General features: G+C 34.7%; 2 protein-coding genes across 2 annotated transcripts in view; both read left to right on the top strand.

Annotated features, from left to right (window-relative positions):
- The window catches only part of LOC111064460 (importin-5), a 32,887-nt gene extending 29,194 nt beyond the window's left edge, over positions 1-3,693 (top strand). The window contains exons 20-21 of the mRNA XM_039440415.1: positions 371-590; positions 2,091-3,693. Coding sequence (XP_039296349.1) covers positions 371-590; positions 2,091-2,183 — 313 coding nt within the window. The 3' untranslated portion in view covers positions 2,184-3,693. The remainder of the gene's footprint in view (positions 1-370; positions 591-2,090) is intronic.
- Positions 3,694-4,861: 1,168 nt separating this feature from the next.
- LOC120354123 (midnolin homolog) overlaps positions 4,862-27,723 on the top strand; it is a 65,120-nt gene continuing 42,258 nt past the window's right edge. Inside the window, 1 exon segment of the mRNA XM_039440414.1 lies at positions 4,862-5,346. Within this exon segment, the coding sequence (XP_039296348.1) occupies positions 5,114-5,346 (233 nt within the window). The 5' untranslated portion in view covers positions 4,862-5,113.

Below are 27,723 nucleotides of genomic sequence, written 5' to 3'. Positions count from 1 at the left end.
TCTGTAGACTTCTAAAACAGACTAGAGACATATCTTGATTAACTATAAATAATTAGGATAGTGTTGGTGTTCTTAAAATTAAAAATAGAATGGAACATCACACATTTTCATATTAATATTAGTTATAGGCAAATAAAATAGGCTTGATTATTTTAAACAAGAATAAGTAGTGAGTGAATATGACAACCTTGCCTCAGCTATCTTCTATAGAAGACAGTGGCTAGGCAACAATGTTCACCTTTCTTTCTCCACTGCCATTGTTACGTGAACCTCACTATTGTAAGCTACACCTCAGTATAATGTGTTTGGAAGACTATTGGTAGTATGAATCTAATTTGTGCATATACTAATGTGTGTGTTGTGTGTCTAGGCTAAGCTGGCTGCCGGTATGGGAAGACGCAGACGAGGCGCCCCACGTGTACGACTACCTGTGCGAGCTGATGGAGGCCAACCACCCTGTCATCCTGGGCGCCAACAACGCCAACCTGCCCCGTCTGGTCGCCATCATGGCTGAGGCCTTCGCCAAGGAGGCGGTGGCGCCCGGCAGCGACGTAGCCAAGCGCATGCTGATCATCGTGCGTCAGCTGCAGGTGGGTGCATTCTTTGATGCACTTGTCACAAATTTGCGCACTCGCCTGCCGGATCGTACTAAAACTAAAATTTTAGTTTTGTGGCTGCAGACATTTCTAAAATCCATTTTCAATGCAAGCTTGAAATAAATTGAATAAATTGAATCAACTAGTGGTTTAATTTCAAAATGAAACTTTATATTGATTTGATCCAGTCTGAATTGGTACCTACTGTACAATTTAGTGCAAACGGCCCCAAAGTGGATTGGAATGCATTTCTATCATTTTCTGCACTCGAGAAACTATTCCGCACAGGGCTAGTGTGGACATTTTTTGTTTCTGTGCTACAAAGTGATACTCTTTGAAATGACTATCTCTTTCTTTCACCTTTCCTGAGTTCTAAAGGTGCGTACAGACTTTCGCTCTGCTCCGCAACCGAACGTCACTCCAGCAGAGCGTTTGATGATCGACCGGGGAACAACAGTGGTTCGACCGGGGAACGCGAGAAGATCTAACATCTTCCGTAACGTTCATGATGGGTGCGACTGCCGAGCGGAGGCGGAGCTACTGCGGTACGATGGAGGAACGAGGGCGGTACGAGGGAGGAGCGTGCTCGGTGCGGGTTGGATGCGCGAATATGTGTACGCAGCTTAAGGAACCGAATAAATAGTAGTACGCGAGAGAGAGAGAGATGCTCATCATACATAGTATTCTATTAAATTCATACTGAAACTAAATATACTGTCAATTTATCTACAACTAATTCATGAACTATAATAATTTATTTTTATCATTGAGAAATCTAACTAGAACTCTTGTATTTGACGGCCGCCATAGAAAGGAAATGTTGAAATTGAGAAAACAACTCATAAACCTTGTCCATATAAGTCGGCGAAGTTTTTGAAATATTTCATCTGTAATTTAAGACATCAATTCATTGCTCATTCAATTCATCATTATATTACATTCAAATCGACTCAAGTGATTCCTTGTGAAATATTCTATAAATTGAAAATTAGTTGATTTTAAACTGATTTTTGTGTCTACTGAAGACTACTGCAGCTCGTCTATGCAGTAAAGATGACCACAAAGTTGATGAGGTATCATTTGAAGCATCCTGCACACAGGGGCATCATTAGTGTCCACTAGATTCAACGGGAAAGCTGAAATGAAAATGCCATGTATTTTCGAGTTTCGGACGTTCTCAATTAATAATAATAACAATAATAAACTTTATTGCCAAAAACAATGCATAAAAAATAATAGTCAATCATCTAGAGCATAAACTAATAATAATAAATAATACAATTATGAATATTATATACATTCAATTCTTGACAATAAATACTCTCATGCAAGGGAAGCTTCCCTGTACGCATGGAGGAGTTGCTGCAGACCCTAGAAACTCTCTTAGTAGTTAGCTAGTAGCCGCTACTAATATCTCTGTCTGCTTTAGAATACCTACATTTTTTATAGACTACATTGTGAATTTGATATACTGAAAATATTTGTTATTTGCAGGGAAGCGGCGAAATGTTCCAGGCGTGCGTAGCGCAGCTGACACCCGAGCAGCAGGTCTGCCTCCACGAAGCACTGAGCGGTGCTGCCAACTGAACAGACAAACATTTCCCAACCCGAACACCATCACCAACAACATTTACCACCAGATTGCATCGACACGCTAAATCGTTGGCCTCTAAATTTTTAATCTACCTATTGAGATACGCCTCTCCTTCTCCACTCTATTTGGCAAGAGTGTTAGGTTAGACCTAACCTAACCTTAAATTTGTGGGAAAGTTGGTTGGGTTGGGTTGGGTTGGTTCTAGCTGAAGATGAAATTAGCCTCAAAATTTTGAATCTAAGAGATTAACTCCAAGTTTGAGGTATGCAAACAGTTGTTATATTAACAAATTGTTATAGTTACATGAAATGAGCAGGAATATGTTTATGATTGTTTTTGAGAGGATAGAATAGAAATTGTTTTCATACATGATCATGGGGAAAATTGAGTTGCAGCATAATACTATTACCGTAACCAATATTGAAGAATCTGTTCCTACAAAAAATACCAAAATAGAGGAAGTAGGAATGAAATAATAAGAGTGAAATGTCTCAAACTTTAAACTTGAACATTAAACAACAACTTCATCGGTTCAGCTATTGTCTTGACCATTTGTTAATTTATCTGTCATCTTTAATTGATCAAATCCACTTTACTCTAAACAACTTTGGTTGGGGTGGCATAACTGGCTTTGACTCGAGGATGAGAACTGGATTGACAAAGGCAATTTAAATAATTCCGAGACAGATTCGGTCATTGAAATCAATGACGTTTGCTAATCCGCCTCGGAGTTCTTTATATTGCTTTTTTCAATCCAGTTATGGACAGATGGTTGAGAGAAACATTGTTCTGCTCAATATATGTTGTTCTGCTCATAATATACAATATTATGTGGCCCTCCGTTCCTCACAATCGACATGAGTCAGTCGAAATATTATCGAACTTGTCCAGCTGCTTACGAAAAAGTATTCTCCTGCAACTATTTTCAAAGATATTGTTGCTATGTTCTATTGAAGATTGAGATGAAGATACAGAGATAATGTACCGGAAAATACTCTCACTTCTCAACAACTTACGTTACTTTACATAATTGAATACATAACTAAATACAATAGTTGAACAAAATACAATTGATATTATTTCAAGATTGTTTGGTGTATTATCAGCAAATTATTAGTTATAGTATATTACAAAGGAACACGTCCATCTTTAGCTCTGACTAACCTAACCTAACCTTAAATCTGATGAATTTTCGATTTGTGATGTCCATGTATAAGTCTTGTTTAATATGTCAATCGACACTGTTATCTGCATTGTTTACTGTGATTTTCTAATATGAATTAGCTTTTTAAATCTAATATTGATGGCCAGTGACTGGTAGGAAGTGATAAGTGAGGTAGGAAGAGACAAAATTTAACAATTTCGGCACACTTCAAATTCTGGGTGCGGACTTGACCCACACATTATATTGTTGAATATAATATCGATATGCTTCTTATGTATTTTTGATGAAAGATAATAAAATAGTTTTGTTATTAATTGACGCTTAATGAAGTTTTTAAATGTGTGTTTTGATTTGAATTTATATCCTGTTTTCTTCTTCTTGAATGTTCAGTGGTCACTTTCTAAAATGATACCACCAGTAAACTTGAGGCCTGCTTTCCAATTAATGTATTCTTTTTTGCTGATCAGAAACAAAAATCCTGAAAGAACTGGTAATTCCTATGGTAAAGTTGAATAAATATTAGGAAACCTACTTCACACTTGCTCTAGTCACAGAGAAAACCCAATCATTCTCTTTGCTCTAGTAGTTTAAAGCAATTTTAGTGAACTCTTCCATAATAAATCCCAAGTTTCTTTTTCTATTTAGCTGAACAAAAATTCATTGCAAAGCAGGCCTTTAGATTGAGTTCAGCATGTGCTGTTTACTATCAATTAATTATCACTATTTTCAAAGTTCCTCAATCATTGTAATTGAGCTTGTAAATTCTGTGAGATAAATCACGCCCCTTATCTATCTGATTCAACTTATAGATGTTTTTTATGTAAAAGTAAGATTAAAATTGTCAGTTATTACTCGACAAATTAAATCAAAATTGAAGATGTTATTGATACTTCGGTAAATGATGGAACCAGAAAATGCGAGTAGAAAGAAGACTCCTATCAATGTAAACTTGGATTGATTACCCACATTGATAGATATAGAAAGGGTGGTTGTGCATGTGGAAGGAGTTGCATTCATAAATTTTCAAAACACTGTTCGACTCTGAACTCACAGGAAACACTGACAGGGTGAGCCAGATCACTTTATTTTATCTGAATAAGATAACGATAAATGATGCTACAGAATAGATATTGACTTCAGAGCTATGCAATGGTACTTTATTAATCTGCCTAGATTTTTTAGCCATGTTCAATTTAACCAATTTTTTACCTACCTCAATTGAAATATAGGCCCACCAAACATCGTATCCATTTGAAAATAAATTCTGAAGCTTGTGCCAAATTTTATTAATTTATTCATACCGTAATATATGTATTAAGTAAGGTAATCCAAAAGTGTACGGTGGGGTAATTCGTTTTGAATTTCGTGGTACTCGTGTGACGTCACAATATTTCCTAGTTATTCCGCTAGATGGCATTACAATGCAGATTTTGAATAAATTTAGTACGAAACTGGGCGATAGGAGCGCATCGATCAGCAAACACGATTGGCCAGATCGAAGTAGCCTGCAGTTGCAGTGTAGGAGGCCCCTTTGATTTCAGCAGTGCCAGTCTCCCAGTCAGCTTGTTGGTTTCTGTGTTGGATCAATTTCGTGGTTGTCCTTTGTGTGTCCGCGAGATTGAACTCATTTCCAAAAACAATTCGAAACTCGTCGGTTTGTGTTGTTTTGCAGTTGTGCTATTAGAAATAAATTTAATAATTCGGTCTATTAGTGCGCGTATGGTGTGTGCCTAGTGTTCTGTAGCATCAATTGAAGCTATGGAAAGCAGCAGTAGCAATCCGAATGCTGCCTTGGAAAGTACTAATTCTCAAAATGAAAGTGGTGAAGGGTGTGGCTGTAATAGCAGCATTACAATATCTGTGAATCCAACCACGGGCGGACAATTCGATTTGGCTATTACAAAAAGCGACACTATCGAAAATCTAAAAAAGTTAATTTCCAAGAAACTCAAAGTGCCAAAGGAACGGATATGCCTGCTGCACCGAGAACGGTAATACAATTATTCATTCATGCACATTTTTATTCCCACTATTTTAATTTTTCGTAAAAATTTCAAACTCAATTTATCCACCCAATCAATCACAATTCCCAATACTTTGCGAGTCATTGTACGGCAACCATTTTGTGTTCCAAATCTTACATCATTGATTTCATACTCCCGCATCATCCACACCTCGTGCAACATAATTCAAATATCTTAAATTTAGATATCGTATTAAGTTCTAATGAAACTGGGTTGTACCCTCTTTTGTGTGTGTTTAGCCGAGCTGCTTCAACTCCCAGGCTCAAGCCACCATCTTGTTATTATAACGTAGGCTAGTTGATAAGCTATTTGGTTTTTTCGTAGTCAGCCTACAAGCTGATTCAAGTCTTTTGTCCGTAGGCGATTTCGTATACCCTGCAGCGTAGGCTTGTACTACAGTAGATAGTAGGGTACCTACATATCTATGTATGCTTCATTACATTATTAAAAGACGCCAATGAACAATTCTTATCTAGAGTTGGTGTAAAGTTCCTAATCAGTTTGGTCATGATGTAGGAGTCACTTTGCAGAGTGTGGGTTACTTACCCACTGAAATCAGAATCCTCTGTATTCACTACTTGATACTCCTTTTAAGAAGAAGCCTTGGTGATGAATCATTAACGAAATACCAACTCCAATTGCATGCATTGTAACCTACACCAATGCTTGTGGCATTGTGATTTGAGAAAAAACAAAAAAATAAGTTTTGTGCTAACTTAGTCTGCCATCAAGCCTACATTTTACGATTCGCCTGCTATAAAATCCCACTTCTCTTCAATTTAATGACATTTTCCAATGCTAAACCTTGTCGGAAAGGTAGTCTTGGATTCAGTCTGTAAGTTAGATCCTCTTCAATGTAATTTTATGTTTATTCCTCCAATGGTGTGTTCTGGTCTTTTCCTTTCAATTTTAAACTCTACATCTTCAACAAAACAATATTTATTGTATTTAGTCTTCAAACGTAAAACAAATCAGTTAGTGTACGATATAGCCTACCTCATATATTCTGTTGCAATACCAATTTATGAATTTTGGAATAAATATTATATTAATTTTATAAAACTTAATCTCTTCATTGATTTCCTAACATCAATTCATATTTGATGACTTCAAGCCATACTTCACAACCAAATAACCGATAGCCGAAACGACAAAGTAGGCGTTGCATCCTTCAGTCTGCTAGTGTGACCTGGTCGTGGGTTCGAATCCCGCTGATAGGCTTAGACGTTTGATTATTTCATTGAATCATCTTCACACTTGAATACACTCATCCTTACACTTATTTATTTCATTAAATTGCACAAGCACAAAGCGGGCATCATTTGCAATAAAAAAACATTTTTTTTAAAGACAGGGCCCTGTTGCACAAAGGCCTGTCACAATTTAACTGGGATTAAATTCCACGAGAACTAATCAGAGAATCCTTATTTCAAAAAACCCTTCTATGATTGGTTCTCGTGGCATTTATTCATGATTAAAATTTAACGGTGTTTTGTGCAACCAGGCATCAGACTCAGATGATGCGGGTGTAAAAGCCCTTGTTGAATGTCTTATTCTCATTTCCATCAAAAAGAGGAATTTTCAAACCTGTATTTGTAGCTCATTAGTCCTATTGAAGAAAGAGAACTAGAGAAAGCTTCAGTTTGATAATAGCATTTCAAAAGGCTATTTATAGAATACTATAAACTCTGAAGATTGGCTTCTAATGACTATGTCCATGCATGCAAAGAATAGAATCTCTTCACGAATAGTAGGCCTATTGTGAGGTGGACATTTTCTCCAGGTTTTATACATGACTGCCTTTCAATAGAATCCATGAGAGGTCCTTCTCAATTATAGAGAACATTTCTTTCGGTTTGACTAGGCAATACACTTATAATATATCCAGTGCTCTGTATGTACTTGTTTGTATACTATTTATTATAGTCCTGGAATTGATAAATGCAAACTAATAATAAGCCTATAGTATAATATGCTATTATAATAACTAACTTAGGCTAATAACATAAATTAATATAAGCTTTTTAAAAATAGTGAACAACACCTGCAACCACTTGGATCTATTTTTTTTTTTTTTTGCTGAGAGAGATGCCCACATGAGGTCTAGGCTTGTGCTTGATTTATTAGCATATCGATTTCAATTAATTTGGCAGCAATCAGATCCATTATTTATATTCGTCTTCCATTTACACTTCGTATACCCTGCAGCGTAGGCTTGTACTACAGTAGATAGTAGGGTACCTACATATCTATGTATGCTTCATTACATTATTAAAAGACGCCAATGAACAATTCTTATCTAGAGTTGGTGTAAAGTTCCTAATCAGTTTGGTCATGATGTAGGAGTCACTTTGCAGAGTGTGGGTTACTTCATTGAATCATCCTCACACTTAAATACACTCATCCTCACACTTATTTATTTCATTAAATCACCTATGCACAAGCACAAAGCGGGCATCATTTGCAATAAAAAAACATTTTTTTTAAGACAGGGCCCTGTTGCACAAAGGCCTGTCACAATTTAACTGGGATTAAATTCCACGAGAACTAATCAGAGAATCCTTATTTCAAAAAACCCTTCTATGATTGGTTCTCGTGGCATTTATTCATGATTAAAATTTAACGGGGTTTTGTGCAACCAGGCATCAGACTCAGATGATGCGGGTGTAAAAGCCCTTGTTGAATGTCTTATTCTCATTTCCATCAAAAAGAGGAATTTTCAAACCTGTATTTGTAGCTCATTAGTCCTATTGAAGAAAGAGAACTAGAGAAAGCTTCAGTTTGATAATAGCATTTCAAAAGGCTATTTATAGAATACTATAAACTCTGAAGATTGGCTTCTAATGACTATGTCCATGCATGATGCAAAGAATCTCTTCACGAATAGTAGGCCTATTGTGAGGTGGAAATTTTCTCCAGGTTTTATACATGACTGCCTTTCAATAGAATCCATGAGAGGTAAGAGGTCCTTCTCAATTATAGAGAACATTTCTTTCGGTTTGACTAGGCAATACACTTTTATAATATATGTAGCCAGTGCTCTGTATGTACTTGTTTGTATACTATTTATTATAGTCCTGGAATTGATAAATGCAAACTAATAATAAGCCTATAGTATAATATGCTATTATAATAACTAACTTAGGCTAATAACATAAATAAGCTAATATAAGCTTTTTAAAAATAGTGAATAACACCTGCAACCACTTGGATCTATTTTTTTTTTTTTTTTGCTGAGAGAGATGCCCACATGAGGTCTAGGCTTGTGCTTGATTTATTAGCATATCGATTTCAATTAATTTGGCAGCAATCAGATCCATTATTTATATTCGTCTTCCATTTACACGCTGTCGTCGAATTATATGAATCTAATGTTATCTCTCCTTTCATAATATTTTTAGGAAGCTCAACTTTTTAGGAAATTTTGGATGTCCAAACTCGTCCTTCGAAGATTCTACAAGTTATTCCATTATAGGTAATCGGCTTTGCAATAATGCTATGGTACTGTAGCTTACCAACATTAGTTGGGTAGGTTACCCTAGAGGTCGTTGACCTGTGATAAAGACATTTATAGATTTGTAAGTTTAGTATTGAGTATTCTGGAAGTGCAATACCGTAGCACATTAAGATAGATACAAACCTTTGAGTAGGCCTGGACTAGATTAGATAGTAATGGTCTTTAATATTGAAAATTAGAAACGACTGTCCACTTATCTCTATTGAACTTTCTGAAAGTTGTTCAAAACTATAACAGTAAAACCTTGATAACCCGTATCAACTGGGACCGGAATTATCGAGTCTCTACTCTTCTGCATTAATTAATTGTAATAACATTTTAAAATTTATATGTAGGTTTGCTGTCCTAGGTGTAAGACACCAATGCAGTTATAAAATAGTAAGATGCACTTTAAATACAGTAGCCCTTTCGACCACAAATTGTAGGCAACTAAACTGTAAACACTGATATCAGGACATCACTTGCAAGAAGTTTTTAATAGTTTCTAAAATAGCTTAGTCCTTTCATTTATACTGTAATATAAAATGGTTATTGTCTTGAGAGTTCATTGCAGATCATTCTTTGTTTTATGCTACAAGCTACAGGTCTTAGGACTTCATTATACCATCATTTGAGTCTGAATTGGTATTATTTCCTTCAAACGTATGAAAATAAATTCATTATTACCCTCAATGAAAACACTGGGATGTAGACATTGAATATGACATTGGTGTCAACGTATTTATTCTGGTGTTGAAACGTATGTCATTTTTCAATAAACTCGTGATATTTCTAGACAAAATCATCCCAATGCTTCATTATGGATAAATATCCACATAATTGAAATAATTAAGGACTGAAAATTTTGTGAAGTGAACAACTACAAGACTTAACCTATTTCGGACTATGTGTAACCTTATCTTAATTTGGGAGAGGAATAGCACAAGGCTACCTTATTTTTTCTCTCCCTATCATTTTGATGATGTGCTTATTGTATGAATAGATAGAGAATAAAGATCACTACATCTCACTAACAACAGTACCTGAAGTCATTATTATCTCGTGAAAGTTGAGTTCGTTGACAAGGATTGAGGTTTCCAGAAAGACTGTGAAAATGTTCAAATAGAATACAATTTTTGTAACCTGGTTATTCGTGTTGTGAAGTTTACTAGATCGTCAAATAGGGACTTACTGTTACCTACCCAAATTAGTAAAGTGGCCTTTGTAGAGCTCTGAACTAGGAATACACTATTCTATTTATGTATGAAGGAATTATGGTTTCTTTAAGACAAATTACAAGTGCATTACCGTACTGCAAGTGAAGTATTGGAATTCCATTCAATTCATGGAAACTAGTTCAACAAAAGCTATTACAGGACGGTATTTATAAATGAATAAAACCGAGAATTGTTCTTGAAATACATTCAGAAGTGAAATCCATCTAAAAATAGTTGTTTGTTTGCTACAATTCCATTTATAACTGCAAACATATTATTGAAGTTGATAGATCTGCTGTTGCATAACAAGTTATGAACATTGTATTCATCTAGGGTGTGAATTTTTAAAAGGTGGCTTAAACCTGTTGACTCATTTAACTTAACGTATGACTCATTTTATCTCTATTCATAATTTATTGGTTGTGTCACACCCAGATTTTACCCCTCTTATCTTGTACCTCAACTAAATCCTATAAAGATAACATTTGGATAATCACTTGGTCAAACAATAAAACAAAAGCAGAACTAACGAAGCAAAACTAATTTTTGACAAGGTCAATGAATTTAATTCTAGAATATTAATTCACAATTAGCTGAATCAGTTTCTATTGTACATAATTCTGTGTCGTCTAATTTTAATTGATTGAATTATTGTGCTCTATTTTTGAACATCTTTAACACTTGCATTGTTCAATTGAGTTAGATTGGAGTTTTGCTGAGTCAAAATTGCTATCAGCAGAATCTCATATAATACGTGTTAATTAACGAATTTGTAGAATTTTAAATTTAATTTGGGGAGGCTATCACTATTTTTTCTCACGTTCTACATACAGTATTCTGTGTAATATTGAATATCTTCTCTTGCCATGTGTAAACGCTAATTGTAGGATTGTAGCTGAAATAAATAATTAATTATTATAAACAAATAGATAGTTAAATTGATGTTTATCTAAACATAAATGATGTTTTGAGATCACTTAAGAGTTGACAAAATTAATATAGTCATCGTTTTTTCAAATCCTATCATAATCATTAAACGCTCAGCAAATCAGGGAAAACCTTCTCTATTGGCAACTGTTTTACTTATTACCAATAACTTTTTACCAATAATTATTGTAACTTGCATAACAATAATTAAACTACTTTTCCACCCACGCTTCCAATCTAGTTTTCCATACAACTTTTTAAATGCTTTGAACTCCCTAGCAGAATAAAATCCTCTAGTGATTAAACTTCATTCAAGGTCTCGTCAAAATTACAAAAAATCAGCTCATTTGAGATATTTTTTAACTGAATATGCTTCACCCAACGACTCAAAAATCTGTAATAGAGTTGTTAATCATGGAGTCTTTAATTCCAAATTCTTCAAATTCAAATTCTTACAGTCAAATCATGCAATCTTCAAAAAAGAAGACAATCTAGGCCTAAAGTATCTCCTTCGAGCATCACTATGAATTTAATATTAATTTATCAAAATTTGGGAATGGAATAGATTTGGGCCAAGCCTGTTGTTACTTCCTAATCATATTTATATGATTTGTGATTTTGTCCACGAATAAATTAATAAATAAATATAATATATTCCTGTATATAAATTCACACAGAGACTTGAAAATGGAATTAGTAGCCGAAACATGTCGTGACGAAATACTTTAAAAGGGTTACTCAGATCTATATTTTTATTTATATATGTATGTATTATGTATAATAGGCTTCAAGACCTTAATTTTTCTTGGTTTGAATGTGTTGTTTCGTACTTTGAATTTTCCAGATGCCCAGTTCTATCATCCTCGCAATTTTTATAATAATTATCAAGAATCATCCCTTTCTATTGTTTGTTTTCGTTGTAGGCTTCTTCTTCCGTCTTTTATTCTTCTTTTCCTCATTTTTTTCTTTCTTATTCGATTATTTCCATCTAATTTGTCTTCTTTTTCTACTACATTTTTCTACTTACATCTAATTTGTCTTCTTTTCCTACCACTCAATTTTTTACTCCAACTTTTTTGGATGATGATGATGTAGCCACAGAATTCCTAGGGTTTTGCATGGATAGTAAAGGTGGATTAAGAGATGCTGATGATAATGATGTGACATGGAGTCAGCTACAATTTTAGATGTACTCCGAACCACTCATTATATTGCTGCCCTTTTAACTCAATTTTGAACATGTTCCCTTTTAACTCAATATTGAACAAGCTCATAATGCCCAGAGTGCAGTTTAGTTCAGTTTGAATGGTCGAAAGTAGACAATAGAAAGCCTCTATCGTTTCCCTCGTGGCTCCTCCAGATAAGAACTTTCACCCGCTTTACAAAGGATAAGCGTCAAGGCGAAGTTAGGTCTATTTCTAATAGAAAGTGGGCTGACGCATAACAGTGATCCTATTAGATAATAGTCAGTCAAAATTATTGTACAACCGTTTAACCACTTGTTTAATGCAACTGAAAAGTCACTTATGAGTTACGAGATGGGACACGCTCATCCTGACACCTTTAGTACATTACTACAGTATCCTATAACAAGTCTATTAAAATTATCGTGTAATTCACTATTTTTCCATGCTTGTTTGGCTTTTCTGTTTTTTTTTTGCCAGTAAGCTCATTGTTCTAAATGAAATGGAACTTTATGTTCATTGTTCTTCTTATCCTCACATAGTTCCTTCTCTCTTCATCTTTCCTCCTTCGAGCTCTTTCTCGTTCAACCCTGGTAAAATACATAGATTACATCTTATTTTATCTCGTATTAATCTTTTATTCAGACACTTCAGGCAGTCATTTGGACAGAAAAAGCAGGCTGACTCTATACTATTTTATTGAAAATTTAAAAACTGTACAGTAATAGAGAATGAAGTCGTATCTCCACTCTTCACATGAACTGTGGTAGAATTTAGAGATAATTATTGTGACGTTTGAAAAAAATAATAATGCACTTGATAAACTATCTGAAACTAGAAATTTACCGTATTGAATTCATTTTCTTTGTTGTTTTTTTGAGGGCAAACAATCACTTCATAATATTACACTATTCTGATGATGATAATTAATTATTATGATGATCCCTTTACTCTATTACATGCAATGTACTTTGGTGATGTCCACGTTTCAATGACAGTGTTTGATGAGCAATGGTATTGCTATTCTTGTCTATCATTCAACAAAGCAGATAGCGCTATCTCTCTCTCGCTTTGATCTGTTGCCAGATCGGCTTTTAACAATGTAGAATTAATAATTAATCAACTAAATATTCCATCTCAATTATGAAAATTCATTATGAAACTATTGAAAAATATAATTCCTTGCTTAATAAAATATAATTGATTATTTTAAACGTGAATGAACAATTAATATTACATTAATAAACCGTAGCGGATAGCGCTATCTCTCTCTCTCGCTTTGCTCTGTTGCTAGATCGGCTTTTAACAATGTTGAATTAATAATTAATTAACAAAATATTTCATCTCAATTATGCAAACTCATTATGAAATTATTGAAAAATATAATTTCTTGCTTAATAAAATATAATTGATTATTTTAAACGAGAATTAACAATTAATATTACATTAATAAACCTGTATTAGCTACCGTCAAGAAGGCATTGACAAGACAGTGAGGATCGGCAACGTTGTTCTATCTTTCTCCACTGCCATTATAACGTGAACCTCACTACAGCTACGGATACATTGCGTAATTTTGTTATACAGCTTTCAGCAACACTCTTACAATTTCTATTTCCAACTACTCTCTTCTGTTCAAAACAATATATTTTGAGATAGTATGAAAATATAACCGGCTACCTGCCCATCTAGTATCTTTTTTTGACATGATGTATTCATAGTCTCATTACGTAACAATTTTCTGGAACAAGTTAATTCGTAATTTCCATTTTCCCAGTCTCCTTCAGGCTTTTAAGAATACTCAATTATTTTTAGCACAATTACACAAACTGGCCACAGTTTTACCAATTGTTGGGAATTCAATTATTTTGCCATTGTTCTCACTTGCGACGTTCAAGTTACCAGAATAGTAGAGCAGAATTTTCAACCCCAATTTTATTTTCCGCCCACTTTTGTTGAACACTGTACTGTGAGATTCATTTCAAAATGTCTGTATAATTAACTAAATTAAAAAATTCATAAAAATTTAATTCAAAAAATAAATAAAAATTCATATAATTAACATCATCGCTTCTCATTCAACTAATTGTCAGTATTCGCTATAAATAACTTGAATGCCTTCCTTTCAATCATTGCTGACAGTTTTAAGTGGATAGAATAGCAGCCATTTTCCACGTCCAGGTCCCAAACAAAACATTTTGCTTGGCCCTTCTGGGATCGATGTCTCCATGACTCCACACGCGCCCCTATAATTTTCTTTCATTTTCTCTGCTCCCTCTCTTTCTCTTGCTTTATCGGCATTTCTCACTCACTCTCTCTCTCTCTCAAAAGGTTGTGTGGCAGTGAGGAACTGGAGTCCCAACTCCGCCCTCAATAAAGGCAATCAATCTCTCTCTCTCTCTTTCTCTCTCTCTTTATCTACTGAGTATCGTTGTTAAATTATGATTTAGTATTGTATTGGAGGGTTAAGTGTAAGAGAGAGCCGACTGCGCCCAAACTTCGCCCTCCTAGGTCAAAATAAAAGCAGTCATTCTATTCAATTCTGCGACAACATTTATTCGGTTTGAAGTGTAGCAGTATCACACGTGGCGAAAAATTAGTTGAAATAGAAAATATATATTAGATTTCTTTATTTACATAGACTAAAATGTATACTTGCACTTGAATTAGTGTTCATAATACTGTAAATAACGATATAGCTAACTATTCAAAAGTAGAATAATATTATATATATATATAAGATTTCTTTATTATGTATGCTTGCTTAAATTAGCTCACAATACTATAACTAACGATATACCGTAGCTAACTGTACAAAAATAGAATAAAGTAAAAGTGAGTAATTTGGTAATATGAAAGAATAAGTTATATTACAAGGTAATGAATTTTATAAAAATCGTAGGAAAGTATTGAATGATTGATCCTATTGTTCAATGAATACAAAAATGGAGAGAGTGGATTTATTAACTTGATAACATTAAGAAACTGTTAATAAGCAATAATTGTGATGGTACCCAACATGTGATCACATAATGAAATAGATAAGAATATATGCTTAATTGGTGAGAGATAAGATTGATAGATAGATGATTGACTTTATTTAACACACTTTAAAATATTATAAGTGTTGTGGGTGAAGTTGAGGTGAAAAGAGCCCCCTCTTCCACTTAACCCAAAAAGCAAGGAGTTGAGAAGAGAGAGCTAATTATAGGAACATGAGACTGACAACGACAAGTGAAGAAGAGTCTAATAGTGGAGACAGAGAGATTGTGAGTGAGAGAGATTTGTTGAAAGGGTACAATGGTTTTGAGAGGGGTGTCTGGGTGGGGGCTCAATACACCCCCCCACCTGATGTTACATCAATTGCTATTGCTATCGATTAAATGACCTATCGTGACCTCTACCCCCACTCTTTTCATCAAAACTATATTTCTCTCCCTTTCTACCTCTCTTTCCATAGGCGACAAGCCTTGTAACAATTATTGACAAATAAAATTTCTCTCTCCTGTGATGTTGAAGAGTCTTTATCATAATTTATCAGTGAAATGATTTTGTAACAATTATAATATCTCCCTATCCCCCCCCCCTGTGATGTTGAGGAGACTTTATGATAAATATCGGGGCTCCGAGCTTCGCTCGTTATTTTTATTTATTGATAAACAGAATACAATTCTCTAAAATGATCGTGTTTATATTTTACAGCTGGCTATAAGTGAGCTTATGAATTTCGGGGATGTTATATTTTGATTTTCCATAGAATCACTCGCTCACTTTTCACTATCCACAGACGACGAAAGTCTCAGCTGTTTCAGCCGAGGATGAATATTATCATTTTAATGTCGTTCAGCGAGTTTTCCCAAGGATGAGACCTAGTGAAATCGAATTTTTATATCATAAACCTACTATTCCAAATTTTGGGAAAATCGTTAGAGCCGTTTTCAAGATCCGTTGAACATAAATAACCAGATAAAAAAATATAGACAGATATACAAAAATTGCTCGCTTAATATAATAGGATAGGATTTATCAGTGGAATGATTTTGTAACAATCATCGATAAATATAATATCTTTCTCTCCTGTGAGGTTGAGGAGACTCTATCATAATTTATCAGCGGAATGATTAAGTACTATGAATCATGAACATTCATCTTTGAATCATTGAAAAATATATTATCTTGACGAATAATGTATAATTGATCACCATGAACAATAATGAACAGTTAATATTACTTGAGATTTACCAGTATCAGTTATCTTCTATAGAAGGCTGTGGCAAATCTGAGAATCGACAACGCTGTTATACTATCTTTCTCCACTGCCAACACAGTATAACGTGGACCTCACTATAGCGCTATAGTGAGGTCCACGTTATAATGGCAGTGGAGAAAGATAGGAGAACAACGTATATTTTTCAATTATTTCATAATGAAATTACATAAATAAGATGAAATATATTGTTAATTAATAATGAATTCTACATTGTTAAAAGCCGATCTGGCAACAGAGCAAATCAAGAGAGAGATAGCGCTATCCGCTTTGTTGAATGATAGACAAGGATAGCAATACCATTGCTAATCAAACACTGCCATTATAACGTGGACCTCACTATAGTCAACTTAACTATATCTACGAGAGTAAACGTCATATCACAGATCCAAGCCAGGTTTATTTAGTCTATGGTCATATTCTATGAGAGAGATGCGGGCTTGACAGAGATCATACAGTGAGATCCACTTTCCACTGTCAGCTTCCCCATTCAATCAATGGTGACAGATTGAAGTGAATCTGACTACAGTAAACATTACGGGATGCGTCAGTTTGTTGGGGGCTTGGGCGCAAATAATTGCACAGCGTCTATTGCGAGATTCACTCCAAACTGGCAGCATTGGGTAAATGGGAAGCAGTGATCATGGAATGCTGACAGTTCTCATTATGTTTGCTGGGATGATTCATTGTTTATTGATGCTCCACAGATGGACATTTGCCAATTGCTGCATTGCCGGCTGGTGCACAATGATTAGCGGGAAGTATGGCAACGTTGCTGCGGGGTCAAAACTTGAAATGAGTAGAATACTAGTAACAGAATGGTGAGGAATCTCTGGTGTTAATTTCAGGGAGTACATCAGTTTGTCAAGTTTTCGGTTAGTCAAGTACCTATTTTGACTAGTCCTTGAGATACTGAATGGTAATGGGAAGTTGAGGCATTCAGTACGTCAAGTCTCACGACATCAAGTTTTCATTGCAAATTGGATACACAATTACGTACACCGTTGCACACTACATAGTTAGGGGTTAGTGAGAATGGATTAGGAATATGTTAGTTAAAATGAAATAAATGGTAAGTTGAGTCATTCAGTACGTTAAGTTTTCACGTTATCATGTTTTCGTTGTAGACTGAGAAACAGTCACCAGTTAGGGATTAGTGGTGATGGGTTAGGGAGAAGTTAGTTGAAAGTTAAAAACTAGGTTTGGGAAAGGTTAAGAGTTGGGTTTTAGGTCATTGCTTTTGAATGGCAATATGCAGGTACTATTCTGAATTATTTGATATTTTTAGAATTTGATAATACTGTATCCACTGGACTTTCTGAAAGCAACAGGAACTGGACGTACTGAAGCTCTCTACCTGGGCTGGTCCTTGGTCAACTGAAATCTTGATGGAGTGGATGATGTCCTAATTTCACTATTAATTTGTATCAGTATATCGTGGTTAAGTGGTAGAGTGGATATTATTGTCCAAACTTCGCCACGTCAACAAATGAAGAAAGTCATTCTATTCTATTTCAAGTTTTTACCTGTTCTGGGTTGGACAAAATGTCTTTCATGTGGATGATGCCCCCATGAACCCTATTCTTGTGCTTGATAATGAGAGGGATGATGATAAAAGACTGAGATATTGATGAAGCTTAATCGCTTATTATGGACCTCACAGCTTTAAGGCTCTTCGGTACACTCTTTTCTTATTTAAATTGGATAATCATTTTCAATATAGTTGTTACTCTAAAACTCTTATAATGATCTTAACCATTATATTGAAAATGATTATCCAATTTAAATAACAAGAAAAGTGTACCAAACAGCCTTAAAGGGTTCCGAACCACTGGGAATTGATGCACTTTTGACTTTTGTCCAAAATCAGAAGTATTCATGTTCATTTATGATTCAATTTCTGTGTTTAAAAACCTTATCAGATTCCAAAATGGGTGATCTCTGATGCTCAGATTCGATTATTCAATAGGAATATGTGTATTTTACGCTGCATTGGGTTTATCATTGGGTCTTTTTCAATAGTTTATTGTAAAATATGAAATATTTTCAATGAAGTCAGAGAAAAAATGTACAGTCTATGGATATTATTAATGAAACTGTTTCTTCAATAACAAGTTATTAACTAAATTGAGACACCGCGTGTTATCTCAACAGAATCTGATATTGTCACCCGGCTGTATGTCAGGTAAAGCATTTTTTAATCAAGTCAAGCTCATTATAATCAAGTCCAAGTGATTCTTATCAGGCTCAAGTCATGTTAACCAGATTCAATTCAGGTGGATTCTATTTTAAAGCTTTGCACGTTGATTCTATGAGTCACTCATTCCAATGAGTTTTTGGACCTTAGTTTCCTTATCCAATGAATTAATGTCGCTAATCGATAAAAACTTCCCATGAATATCCACTTAATTTTTTATTAAATTAGTAAATAGTTTTCAGATAGTATAATAAACTTCCTTCCACCTATTAATTGAGAAACATAAAAATCACAATGGTTGGGAAAAGAACAACGAAGTTCGAACTGCAGAATTTCAGCTTGGTCTTGAGATCCCAATTGACTATTTATTTTTAAATCCATACTTCTAAATTCCAATACCAGCCCCAAGTATTTATACAAAGTTATCGGCATACAGAATTTCAACAAATACATACCATACGAGTGAGAAATATTCCTGTCTTCATACTTCCCATGATTTCCAAATACATTATTCCTTCTAATTTGAACAAAACATTCCACCTGAAGAAGGAATGATCTGAAATTTTTGTTTAGATCACTTTTAGCACGCTAGTTTTGAAGAGTTCTTAATTATTACGAACTTATCAACCTCCTGGATTAATTATCGGGCCGCTACAGTTATTCTAGAAGCACCCTACACTTTAGAGCTCTATTTACGAATACTAGTTCTTGAGTACGAACTTATCAACCTCCTCGATTAATTAACGAACCGGTACAGTTATTGTAGAACAGTAAAATAATTGAATAAATTCAGCTTTCTGTACTTGGCACCTTAGCACACATAACCTGGTTTTTCATCTCTCTCAGACCAGGAGAGGTGAACTTGTATGAGAATTTCAATGTGCTCTCCAATCGTAGAACCGGTGAGAGAGAGTTGTCGAGAGAGGGAGAGAGAGAGGAAGTGAGAGAATATCAAGTCACTGGTTTGAGCGTATAAAAACGTTCGTTCGCCTCTTGTACATACTGCTATACTAAGGTAGTCTTTCTATACTACGATAGCATAAGAAGCACATAACTATGTTATTAGGTCATAAGGCTATGACGGGGCCGCTGAGAGTCTTTTTCCTGTCTACCACATTTCCTTCGCCTCTCTTCTTCTTCTTCGTCTTCTTCTTCCCCAGCTCCAGCTCCTCCTACATCTTTCGTTGGGTCAAGTGTAACAGATGTACATACCCTAAACTTGTAACTTTGCCCCACTTTCAAGTTTGTATTTGCCAAGTTTATATCACTTGTAGGACAGTGTATTCTTGAATTTTGTTTGGATGTTATCGTAGAGAAAGCATGTAATATATACATTCCTGGTATGCTTATCCTATAACATTTGTTATTCTTCTTGGTTTTATTCTGATTAAGTTTCTTATTTATCTATTCTTATATTTAGATCCGTTCAGTCTTTCATTAGGCTATAAAATTTTAATTTATCAATTTATACATCAATACAATTAGAAATATTGATATCTTTTTTGTTTTTTACTATTGCTCTAATTCTATTTGTGTGAAATTGACAAAGACTTATTCTTTTTTTAGTTATCAAAATCAAGTGACTGTCTCGTTCATATTATTATGTACAATAACAATAGTGTAGAACTTCAACCACAGCTGTTAAGCTACTGAAGTTCTTTTCTTTTTTCCATCATGATACTGTTTCTTCATAACAATTGCATTGTAAAAATATATGTAAAACATGTCAGTGTTGTGAATAAATTTCAGTTTCAATTTCAGACTGGGTGAGAGCACAGGCCTAACTCAAAACTGCTATAGGCTACTCCCAAATTTTATAAATTAGTTAAATTACCATTTTTTTAAATTCGTTCAATTCATGTTCATATTCTGTTCAGTTGTTATTTTCTGTCTAAACTAACGCCTGTTACTGTCTCATTACTATTTCACTCGTATATTTTACCTTGCTTACCTATTAATCTTAGTATTAAACAGACTTCATGGTATTGAAAGTTCATACATTGAGTAGGTTGTCTTGTTTAATTTATCTTATCATTGATTGAATTTGATTCATTCACAAGTAATAGCTACTCTTATTGTATTCTCCCAATGGTGAATTCAAATCAAATCAAATTTATTTATTTCCATCTTCATACAACATGCACGATACAGTATAATAAAAATTAACTATTCTAATACACATCATGAACCATTTAATGAAAATAAAAATTTCCACCAGCAAAAGTAAAACTTGCTCGCTGGTGGGCGTCCACGAATTACGTCCATGAACTAAAGGGGGGGGGGATAGGTACCTAATTTCCTAATATCAATTTCAAATCTTGGCTTCTATTAAGTTACTTTGGTCTTTAAATAGTGGAAAACCTGAATGGTGACAACTGGATGCTGATAGGACAATACTGCAGAGATGCTTGGGCGTACAGATATTTCTTGATTCAAGAATTCAATTTTTAATCCATACACACAAGATGTACTATTACCCTCTCTTCCTCTGTAAAATAGTATTTTACATTCTTATTTTTTGTATATTTTTAAAATAAATAAATAATATTAAAATTCATATATAAAAAGCTTGCCAACACCTCCTGACGGCACTCAGCCAAGGAGAAAATGCTTACAATAAAAATGTATTAACATTTACTTGATTATTTTCTAAAATGTAATGAAATTTCGTTCAATAAAAGCCTTTATTTATTTATTTATTATTTTATTTTAGTGGAAAATCGCAGTGGAAATCTACTCTTTCTATTTAATCTCTATTGTTGAATCAAAAAACTCAGCTGGGAGCTCGCACAAGTGTGGAATGACTTGACCAAGTCAAGTGTGACTTGACCTCGGCTGTGTTGAAAATTTGTTCCAATATTTGGATGGAAGTGTAACCTGGTTCCCCTAGCCAATAGAGCATCCTGTTACACCTTTCACTTTGGTTGGCATTGCATGACCTGTATTATGGAACCTTGAAGCTCATTTGCAATCACCTTGTTTTGGCGTATTTTTAGGCTGTTTAATCAGTTATTTCAGTTCATGATGCCCCACATAAGCCTATGACTTGTGCGTGGGTAATAAAATGCGGGTTGGTAGAAAAGATTCTAGATGGAAATCGAACAAGTTTGTCTACTGTTTAGGGTTTGCTGGACACTGATTATTTTATACTTATTAAAGGGATCTCAAGAAGTGCTAAGAATAGCTCCTAACTTCTTTCACTTCACCTATATTTTTTTAAGTTGTATCAAAGAGGCTGTATAGTCTATTTTGTAGTCTCTTCAATACAAAAGATATACCATAATAATATTTTTGTAGTTTGTTCCACTATACCTTTATTTCTAAATTATATAAAAGAGGATATAATGAATAGTCTATAAATACTAATGATATAGGTAATAATATAAATCCGAGTACTCTTTTTAAAATTATTTAGTCACGTCATACTCTTTTTAAAATTATTTAGTCACGTCATGTTTCGGCTATATAGGCCTGATGCCATTATCAAGGCATTATTATAATGCCATTGTTTTTATTTATATTCAAAAGTAACCCTAAAGAAAAAAGACAATAAATAGTCTCTATTTTGTAGTCTCTTCTATACAAAAGATATACCGTAATAGTATTTTTTGTAGTCAATTTTTCTATGTTTGTATTTTTTCTTATAGAATCCAGTCTGAAACATAGGACTACAGAGTACTGGTACATATTTTTCTGCCTTTCCATAGGGCTGACAAGAAGTGCCTTAAAAGTAACTTTCTATCTGTCTCAATGGAGTCAACTGTTATCCTCTCCTATGCCACACTGGCCAAATTTACGTAAACTTTCTTCCTCTCTCTCTCACTCTCTCTCTCTCTTTCTGGTCCCCGTGACCGTTGAATCACCGTTGCGTTTCGCGTTGCACTGTTAACTCACCGAAACTGCTTATGCTGCCTGTATATACACTGTACAGTATACAGCCTCTGGTGAAATTCATACCTAATTGCGAATCGCCTCTCGAACCCGGTTTCATCACCGTTGTTTCGCATTCCTCTCTCTTTCTCTTTCTCTCTCTGGTTTAGGCAATGTGCCTGACTGTACTTTTGGTGAAACCGTTTGGTCCCATCCGTTAGTGCCGAAAATACAGGTTGGATAAGATAACTGCAGTCAGCTAGAATTCTACTTGTAGAGTTATGTAGGACTTGTTCTCTCTTCAGCATAGTCCTTGTATTTTCGAGTGGTACTAAGATGTATTGCAGGGTTACAAAGAGGTTACAGGACTGAATTTCATTAGATTTTTTTAATTTTCTGAATTTCTTTGTATTTGGTTTATTTTTGTCATTCCTAAAGTTTCTGTTCCGTAGTAATTGTTTGTGTTTCAAGGATTGAATTGATAGAGGATTAGGTTCAATATTTTTATATCTGAGTACATTTGGGTGAAAACCCTCAACTTCATATACAAGATTAAGAATAAAACAAATTCAACTTGAAAATGACCTAAGTTAGGGTCGAAACTAGTTGTTGAACTATTTTAAAGTCTTTTTAAAAATGAAGGGTACTACAAGATTTTTATATTGTTCTTATTAAGATTAAGAATAGATCTTCTTCTTCTTCGTCATTTTTTATTTTCTTCTCCTTTTGCTTCTCTTTCTTCTTCCTTTCACGGTTTAGGCATCACTGCCTGTTCCGAACCTCTATGCCTCTGCAATCAATCCATCTTTTCCTGGGAAAAAGGGAATTTCCCTCTCCAATAAAACATAGCTAAGTGATAAGAAATCAAAAATATTGAATGGAAATCTCTTTCACAAATTTACAGGATACAGCATTAATATATTTACATATTTATATTTACAATGCAAATGACACTAATGTAATAACATCGGTAGATAAATAATAAGGTAGTCCTTGTGCTATTTTTCTTCCAAATTTATAGGTTAATAATTAATAATTCTACAATGCAACCTACTTCACAAGAGTACTAAATGTTAGCTCTAGAATGTGAATTCCCTTCACAAAAGTAGAAAAAATTAATTCTACAATGGGAAATTCTGTACATAATTACAACAAATAACTAAATAACAGCTTAAAAATAGATCTAGAATGAAAATTTCCTTGACAAGAGTACAGTAGATCTCCAATTATCCAAATTAACCGGGACTCATTTGGATAATCAAATATTCCCATAATCGGAGTTTTTTTTTAATTGCCATTGGAGAGAAAAAAAGCTACGTTTTGATATTGCTCTATTTTTTTATTGAATTAAATGAAAGAAACATGATATTTTGACAGGTTTTAAATATAAATAAAATGTACTTATGTACAAGCTTAGAAATAAAAATTATTGTTTTTTAAACATCTCCGTCAATGTAAGCTCATACCACGTGTTGTGCCTACACTGACTTCGCGGAGGGAAGGACAATAGTGAGTGAAAGCGCAAACACTGGCTTCGCGGGGGGGGGGGGGGAAGAATAATAGTGCACTTAGACTTTTTTTGGACAAATTGTTTCTGAAAGTGATTTGGATAATCGGCGATTCGGATAGTTGGAGTTCTACTGTACTGCATTACAGAGTAATTCTAGAATGAAAATTTTCTCCATGAAAGTACAAAAACCCATTGAATTCTTTCAGAATTCCTCATGAATACCAGCAATTCTTCCCGTCTAATCAATGGTGATAGTTTGAAGTGACCCCTACTATTCTAACAGAAACAACAGCCAACATTACCTCTGTTTGTGTAGGAGCCCCTATGACGTCACGAGGTGGGAGTCAAGTGTGGGGTTAGTCTAGCCGCCCCCTGTTTTGAAGGGGCGGCAATCCACTGCCCCCGCTGATTCAGAGGCCGGCGGCTAAGCCCAAGTCCGCCCCCGCTTTTCAATGGGGAGGTCTAGAATTATTGCTCAACTCCCACACAGTCGTGAGGCCAACTTTAACAATAGGGATTAAGTTTTGTATGCAATGTAATGTATTTTCATTTTTATTCTACTGTATCCAATGGGAAACGGTTCATGTGGAATGAGGTTCGCTTTTGAGTGGAGAGTTCGAATTTTCATCTTGTGGAACATAACTTTTTATGCCAGTGAAATACTGTAGTATAAACTCCATCGATCGTTTTATACAGTTGATTTTAAAGGTCTATCCTGATGCTATTTTTGTTTCATTGTCTCTTGAGGTCTTTATCATGTAGTGAAGACCACAATTCAGACAGTGTTCTTCTATGAAACGTTACTTTTCCATTTGCCAGTAAAAATCGAATCAACTCCAACGATTGTATGCAGTTTATTTCGAAGGTGTATCCTGATAGTATTTTTGTTTCATTGTCTTGAAATCATGTAGTAAATGCCACAATATTAACGTGTTAACTTGTTAAGAATCATAACAGATTTGTCACCCATTCAAATGCAGTATTTAATATGAAATACAATATTAACTGATAGAAATGAGCTTGAAAATCATTTTCAAATTATCCGGAATTTGGGACCCACTTGAACGCGAACCCACACAGCAGCAGACAGATGTGAGCAGACGTATGCGTTCACAACATTCAAACATCTGAGGAGGAATTTTTCCCCTGTCTAGATGGTTGTTTGTGCGTTTGCCTCAACGTTTTTGATTTGTCGACGTTGGCTCTTGTGTGATAGTATGCTGTGTTGAATGAATAAAATATCAATCTATCCATCCATCTATCCATGTGTATTAATTCCAACTGTTCATTTATGTGTATCACCCTTCTTATAAAACTCGCATAAGCCTCGAGTTAATATTCTAGGTATCATCACCATCAGCTCCCCCAACTGTTATGAGATCACTTTTTGGAAGCCATCATGAACTTTTAGGTCTAGTTGATTATTTACTTTTCTCTCATCATCCATAAACTTGGAAAAAAAGTTGTATATGTTGTGTATTGTAATAGTAACTTTAGGGAACTGCAGGGAATCGATTGGCTTCGTGGTCGCACTCATAAGCTATTGATAAGATGAGGTTAGATTCATGTATGCGCCTGCTACTCCCGTTATAGAAGTGTGACCACTTACAGGACTGTGCTCACTTACTACAGGTAACAAACTCCTATATAAGAGTCTAAATCGTCCAAATAACATTTATGAGCTTCAAAATCGTTTCCCAGTGGTTCAGAACCCACGTAGAGTTGTAGGTCAACAAATCTCATTTTTGAGGGTTGTCTGGTAGAGAGGACCTGTAGTCCAAACACCGCCCTAAGAAAGACATATAATCAATCTGTCAATCTATCATCATCATCCGTCTCATTACCCAATCACAAACCTGGAGATCATGTGGCCATCATCCTCAGGAAACTGATCATTCCATCAAAGCTGGTCAAATCGTAACGACACAGTATCGTCGTTCATGTATTCAAGACTATTCCGTACCGTAAATGCAGCCAGAGAACCCATCTGACTTGTCATGCTGATCTTTGCATGGTTGGGTCAAATTGACTGAGAGCAACGGGTATCCTCCGGTCCGTTACGAGAGTGAGAGAGAGAGAGAGAGAGTGTGAGAGGGTGTGAGAGGAGAGAGAAAGCAACGGCAAATTTGGCTGGCTCTTGTTCAATAACCAATTCAGCAGGAATTGGCAGTGTGATTAGTCACTCCTCCCATCACCAATGCTAACCTATAACTGGGTCCGCTATGTCTAACGGATGTTTGTAGGAGATGTCTGCATCGGTACTACACCCCTTTCACTTTCTCCTTCAATCATCACGCGATTCTACTTCGATTGAGCTTTTCTTTCTCTTTGATTGTCTACTTTGTTGTCTTGTCTTGGTATCTCACTTCTGATGCCCTTGTGTACCGTAACATCTCGGTTTTAACTGAAATAGATGTTTGTTTAAACCCGGATTGAAGGAAATCATAATAAATGCAACCATACCTACATGTTGTAATTAGCGTTAAACGTAAATGGTAAATCTTAAGTTATGGACGTACGACTTTTTGCGTTCCTTATAAATTCTATTAGATTGAACATAACTTGTCTAACAGATTATGTGTTTTTGTGTTTGCTACTTTTATTATAGGTGGTGTAGTTACTCTGATTGCACATAAAAATGTATCTATTGATTAAAAATTTATTAATCAATAGAAGTGATAAAAACTAGAAATAAGAATCAATATGAATGCTAGTTGACACTTTCTTATAATAATAATAAATGGCCTTTATTTAAATATTCCACAGAAATAAACAGTATACAAAGCATTGTAGGCATTTTAACCCCATGGCAGAGTGCCGATTGGGGGCAATTTCTTCTCTGTTCTATTTATTACTCAGATTAGATCTTCAACAAAATGATAGTCATTTGAGAATGTGAATAGTAGAAGTGATATAAAAACAAGAGATCACACAGATTTCAAGAAAAATGGAAGGAAAGATTGAGAAGTGGAAGGAAGGAAATTATGGTACGAGAAATAAAGAGTGTATCGACCAATAATTGGAGATAATTATTATTATCTGTCTCAAAAATGATCGTTTATGTGTTCATATTCACTGAAGTAAGTAAGATTATTATTATCCAAATATTATTCATTTTCTGATCGTTCAGTCGTTCCTTGGTTCATACTTGGTGAAATTCTTTGAATAGTTACTATTATTGTTGATTATTAGTAGAGGTAGTTATCATAGTTAGGAATTTGTGTAAAAATATAATATAATATATATTGTAATCTACATAAATGATGAAATTAATCCCAATACATAATCGAACTTCCTCCTGATTCTATGCTACTTTTATCCATCAATTTATCAATTTGTGTAAAAATATAATATAATATATATTGTAATCTACATAAATGATGAAATTAATCCCAAAACATAATCGAACTTCCTCCTGATTCTATGCTACTTTTATCCATCACTGTCTCTCTTTTTACTACATCTTTCTCCTTTCTCTCTCTCATTTCTCCACGAAGCCTTTCACAATCAGCTCATCTACACTCGCTCACCAGAAATCGTAAAGAAAGTCCTGGCATGAACTGCAGGAGAAATTTGTTTGAGAAAATGATTCGGGAGATTGCCTGGGTGAAAATGGGAAGTGACTCTTTCACTACTGGATATCGTGTTTTTTTTTTCTAAATGCTTGCTGCCTGCT

The sequence above is a fragment of the Nilaparvata lugens genome, chromosome 13 (genome assembly GCF_014356525.2).
Source record: "Nilaparvata lugens isolate BPH chromosome 13, ASM1435652v1, whole genome shotgun sequence".
Classification (NCBI taxonomy): Eukaryota; Metazoa; Arthropoda; class Insecta; order Hemiptera; family Delphacidae; genus Nilaparvata; species Nilaparvata lugens.
This window is presented reverse-complemented; position numbering and strand designations above follow the sequence as displayed.